The following is a 5,977-nucleotide window of genomic DNA, read 5'->3' on the forward strand; positions in this document are numbered from 1 at the left end:
GACAAAAGCTCGATAAAAAGGTCATTAATTATAAGACTTTCACAATTTGGAGATAATTTTCAATGTGTTCGAAATACGGAAAGATGTATCATGTGTTACTATACAAGTAGTTAGATATTTGTGTTAAAAAGTTAACAACTTGAAAAATAAGACTTCCTTTCACTTGTACAATGACTATTAGTATACTACCCGTGTTTCGGGCAGAATGAAAAATTTCTCCACAATTTGGATGAGAAATCTCAAAGAAACACCGCATCCAACCAAATTTAGTTCAGCTAAATTTCCTTTGTGTCATTTTCATAATTTTGTTTCCAATGCATGTGACAGCCCGACATCATGTATGTAGAGTCACATGTAAAGAAAGAATAAATGCACGCAACTTACCAGTAGTGAAAATGACATTGAATTTCAATAAAATTGAGGATAATAGTAAAGACTTTTGACATTTTAGGATGCTAATATCTAGTTTTTAGTGCTCTATCCTCAAAAGGAGTCCCATTTTCATATAAGTTTCGCTGCTTGAATTTTTAGAGTTAATCTTCTTCGCTTAGTTCTCGAACTACTCATTAGTCCTAAACTGTTGAAGAAAAGCAAAGAAAAATTATGGATCACATTCACTTCAATTTGTTTTATTTTTCTAATTGTTCATGAAAAAATGTTAATTTAATTTAATTTAATTTTTTTAAAAAGGTGATTTTAATTTTTTTAACAAACGATATTATCTATTAAAAAAAACGGATGAGATTAGCCTTACAATGAGTTAGCAATAATGTGATTCAAATTCACCTTTAACAAAAATCAAACCTAAAACCTTTGATAAAGAATTATACTACTAGAACGTGATACTAAATGACAAATACGATGGTTTATTGAGTGCCCACATGATTGGTGTGTAACTGTCCCCGCGGACACCACCACACCAGAACAGAGCATAAATCACAGCTTTTTTTATCTGCATCCGTTTTTGCCCTTTTACCTTTGGCAGACTGAAAAGATAGTTTTAAAGGGAAGTTCATAAGAAAATAAGGCTACTTGCTGAGTTGCTAAAGAGAGACACACACAGACAAGATAGACTCAGAATTCAAAATTCACAAGGAGAAGGAGAAGAAACAGAACAGAACCAACCATCCCTACTCTCTCTCTCCTCTTCCCTTGGAACAATTTCTATCTCCATGCGTTATTGAACGCAGTGAAGCAAAAGCAAAAGCACAACAACTACAATGAAGCTTCTTCTTCTTCTTCTTGTTCAAGTTTTGCTTTTGCTGCTTGTACAGCCAACTCCCATTTGTGTTGGCGCCACACCGACTGGCCCTTTTCTTTCCTCCATATCTGCTCCTCCCTCCTCGCACATTTCTCCAATTGCTTCATCAATGGCTACTTTCACTCCAGGTTCTCTCTCTCTCTCTCTCTCTCTCTCTAGACTCTTCATTTTTCATTTCTAGCAACTGGGTTTTTAACTGGGTCACGAGTTCTCCATTTTCGAATTTCGAATTTCAAAAAATCCCCACCAAAATTCGTGCATTTACTGCAATAATTGAGTTGAATTTCTCTGATTTTATCAATTTCTTGCTGAAATTACCCCTTTTTTTGTTGATGTGGGTGCAAAATCTGTTTGCTTTAATGTGCTAAATTCTGCCCATTTGATCAAACTTCTCTTATCTGTATATTTCATGTGGTATCAGGAATTGAAGAAGGAAGTGAAGGGCATCAAATTGGTTCACATAGGACAATGCTAATTGCACTCATTGTTACCTGCACTGCACTTGGTGTAGTTCTTTTATCACTGTTGTGCTTGTGGATTTACCACAAAAAATTTCCACACAAATCCCCTAAGAAAAGTTCTCAGAGCAACTCAGGTACTTCCGGTTTTACAAACACATTTTTGGTACCTAAATCTTGCTTCAATTTGTGGGTTTTAGTTTATTTGTGGATTGCTGGCTGAGATTTTGTGTTTTGTTTTGTTCTGTTTCTTTGGTTTGTATGCAAAGATGCCGAGAAGGGGCTTGCATTGGGTCCATTTGTGGGTAAATTCAATTCCACAAGGATGGTTTCTAAGAAAGGATCTGTTCCAGTACTTGAATATAAGGGACTGGAAAAAGGCACCAACGATTTTCATGAAAGTAATATTATTGGTGAGGGTGGATTCGGATGCGTTTATAAAGCTTGGTTGGATAATAATTTGCTTGTTGCAGTCAAGAAACTAGACTGTGCAAGTCAGGATGCTGAGAGAGAATATGAGGTAACCCTTGTTTGACATTTTAGTTCAAGTCAAGAAACTAGATTTTTGTTTATCTGGTGTACTTATTGAGTGTAATTGAATTACCATTTGGAATTGCAGAATGAGGTGGAGTTGTTGCATAAAATTCAGCATCCAAATATAATTACCTTTTTGGGTTGTAGTATTAATGGTGACTCAAGGTTCATCGTTTACGAACTGATGCATAATGGATCTGTGGAAAGTCAATTGCATGGTAAACAGTTATTTCATTCTTCGATTTTTTTTATATCTTAGAAACAAAGATAATCAAATGGTGCTATATGTAAATCAAATTGTTGTAGGACACTCTCATGGTTCCGTATTAACATGGCCTATGCGAATGAAAATCGCTCTGGATGCAGCAAGGTGAGCTGGGTTTCCCCAGTTGTTGGATCTTCTTGTTCTTGATTCTTACATATACACTAACATATTGGCCGCTGTTGAACAGAGGGCTAGAATATCTACACGAGTATTGCAACCCTCCAGTGATCCATAGAGAGCTGAAAACATCTAATATTCTTTTAGATGCCAACTTCAATGCCAAGGTAGGGTTATATGATTATTGCAGTGTGTCATCTTTCCTTGTAAAGTATTGAGTGTCCATTTAAAAATTGCTTCCATGCATTATTATCCTCTTGCATTTAATTTCACTGAAGCTTTTCTCTCTCTCATGGTGGCTGGTTTCAGCTTTCAGATTTTGGTCTTGCCGTGGCTGACAGGGCCAAAAACAGTAAGAATGTCAAGCTCTCTGGGACCTTGGGTTATGTTGCTCCAGAGTATCTTTTAGATGGTATGCCAACTAAACTTGTAATAATTGCAACATGTATTCTTTGAATCTTACTGATTGAATTTTAGTTTTCTTTTCGCTTAGCTAGGTGTAATCTAATTGTTCTTCGGACCCTTGACAACTGCATTGGCACTAAGTTTGATAGAGATATTAAATAATTATTTTTAAATTATTCTATCTTGTGTCCATTGCTGCACATGTTCTTCCACTGGGGGCATATTCCATTTCTGGTTAGGAAGAGGAAATTCCGGACTTGTTTTACTTGAGCTCAATCGAAGTTAGGGATGGCGAAAACATTTAGGTGGATTCAACATGAGAGAAGATAAAGGTAGTCGCTGGAGTTCCACTTTTGGACGACTTGTTGATTTTATGAAAAGTTTGGACTCTCGTTGAAGATATGTTAGCTGGGTATAGCAAAGTTTTTGGGTTATAGATGGGGTTGGTGTATGCATGTTAGAACTTAGAATCTCGCATTTTGACAATAACATTTACAACAGTGCACATAATCGGTTATGCAGGCTTCCCGTTACCAGACTTCTCACAATTTAAAACATCTCTAAACTTGTTTACTTCATGTTTCGGCAATGTCTTAAGAAAACCGGTCATGTTATTTTTCAGGTAAATTGACGGATAAGAGTGATGTCTATGCTTTTGGAGTTGTGCTTCTGGAGCTTCTACTAGGAAGAAGGCCTGTTGAAAAACTGGCACCAACTCAGTGCCAATCTATAGTCACATGGGTATGCCTTTCTCTGAACTGCTCTCCATTAAATTAATTTACATTATTCCCACTAAAAACTCAAATGTTTCGAAATTAATACAGGCCATGCCTCAGCTCACTGACAGATCAAAGCTTCCAAACATTGTGGATCCTGTGATCAAAGATTCCATGGATTTGAAGCACTTATACCAGGTTCATGAAATACAAAATCTAGTATGCTCAGTTCTATTAGCTCTATGATAGACTCCTGCTTGACTCTGTATTGTTTCCTTTGATAGACTGTTAGTACTATACCGAATGGACCCAATTCTTATAATTGATTATTTGCAATGCGTTACGTACAGGTTGCTGCTGTCGCTGTGTTATGTGTGCAACCGGAACCAAGTTACCGCCCTCTGATAACAGATGTTTTACATTCTCTTGTCCCTCTTGTTCCGGTGGAGCTTGGAGGGACACTAAGAGTTACCCAACCTGGACCTCCAGGAAGCGCCCCAGTTTCTCCTGGTCATTGATACACAAGAAATGCTTCATGATGCTTCTGCAACATTTCGGTTCCCACTGCTCTAATCACTGCTCCAAATGGCACATTGATTTGCATTTGCTCACAAATGTTTTGCTGGGAAGTTAATGCCTTAGGTTATTGCGGTGGATAATTTTTCACATCTGTAAATTGAATGAATTTGGTTTAAGATACTTGTGTATATGAGGCGTATTCGTCCAAGACACTAACTAATTTCATTTTTGACCCTTTTGTTTTCAGTGTAAAAATCAGCTAATTTTCTGATGAAGTAAAATTGTTAGGGAAAGCATCAATTATTACCATCTTATGAGCATTGCCGTGAAAAAGTTTCTGGTACATGAATTAGATTCTAGCCACCGGACTAAAGGAAGTTGAGGTTTCATTCACGTGTGGTGAAACTCTAAACCACACGTATTTGGTGATGTGTAGCTTATGTGGTTATTGAACTTCACATGTACGCAAACATATCCTGACACCAATAAAGCAATTGAGGTCATTTTAAGGGAGGTGGATTGTCTGCCCTCCCATTTCCATACTCTTCTCATCCTCTCCTGTTTGTGTGGTCACGGTTAAGCCACGTCAACATTTTATATTCCTATTACTTTTTGTTTTTATTATTTTTATAAAAAATTTATATAAAATGTTGACGTGGCTTAATCGTGACCACATATCACAGAAGAGCATGGGAAGAATATAGAAATGGGATGGCAGACAATCCACCTCCCATTTTAAGACCAATCGGAAATACGAGTAACTAATTCCTTATAACTAGATTTTGTAAAAGACGGCATCCTACATTCCCATGCGCATTTGCGTAAGCCAAGATCCCCCTTTTAACTTGGACTACCGTTTTACTCTCTCTCTCTCTCTCTCTCTCTCTCTCCCTCCCTCCCTCCCTCCTAAATGTCTGAAAGCCTCCTCGCCGTCGCCCCCTTGCTTCGGCTTGTGATCGGCAGCAGCCGAGTGCCCACCCCTCCTTGCCCCCCTCCTTCTTCCCCTTTCTTCCTCCCTATCCCTCCATTTTCCTTGTTTCTTGGTTCTCACCTTTTCCTCTAACTCCCCCACCTCCCCAGTTTTTCCCTTCCCCAAACCACCATGGTTGTTGATTTGGATTTTCTTTTTATGCACTTAGATTTCGGCTGTTTTTGTTCTAAGCATTTTGTGTCTCAGGTTGGCTTGAGCTTGATCTCAGTTTCTTCTGAGTTTATCTCATAGCTGCTTTCTATGCTTTATTCTTCCGGGTGGTGGCGACGGATCTGCGACAGTGTAGTTGTTTTGCTGGAGGTGGTTGTTTTACATTTTCATGTGTAGGTTTTTCGGTTTGTTTGTTGCTGTGGGCTGCTCACCTCTCATTTTATTGTAATTTTCTTTTATAGAGTTAGGCTTTTGCTTGGCCATTTTGAACTCTCTTTTTTAAATTGTCCTTACCTTATAGTAGCTTTCTCTTCCATAAAATTTACTTTAATTGACAAAAAAAAAAAAAAAAAAAAAAAAAAAGAAACTTGGACGACCTTTTTGGTAATCCAAGAAATTTTTAACTTGGCAGAGGCAACTATTAAGTCTACACTTAAAAAACACGTTTATAATGTTTCTTGATGAATTTAATTTGAAACAAAACCCATCTGCGTTGCTTTTCCTAATTTCTCATTTCTCTGTGATTGGCGGAAACGAAGCTTTCTTCATTTGCAATCCATG

General features: G+C 37.6%; 1 protein-coding gene across 1 annotated transcript; it reads left to right on the forward strand.

Moving 5' to 3' along the window:
• The first annotated feature begins 976 nt into the window (after positions 1 to 976).
• Positions 977 to 4,584, forward strand: LOC126633376 (probable receptor-like protein kinase At1g80640). Its single transcript, XM_050303955.1, has 10 exons — positions 977 to 1,389; positions 1,683 to 1,856; positions 1,989 to 2,239; positions 2,339 to 2,471; positions 2,560 to 2,623; positions 2,706 to 2,802; positions 2,945 to 3,047; positions 3,663 to 3,781; positions 3,865 to 3,954; positions 4,107 to 4,584. Exons 1-10 carry the CDS (start codon positions 1,221 to 1,223, stop codon positions 4,272 to 4,274), a joined length of 1,368 nt encoding a protein of 455 aa, XP_050159912.1. The 5' UTR covers positions 977 to 1,220; the 3' UTR covers positions 4,275 to 4,584.
• The last annotated feature ends 1,393 nt before the right edge of the window (positions 4,585 to 5,977 follow it).

Source organism: Malus sylvestris, chromosome 8, assembly GCF_916048215.2.
Source record: "Malus sylvestris chromosome 8, drMalSylv7.2, whole genome shotgun sequence".
Lineage (NCBI taxonomy): Eukaryota > Viridiplantae > Streptophyta > Magnoliopsida > Rosales > Rosaceae > Malus > Malus sylvestris.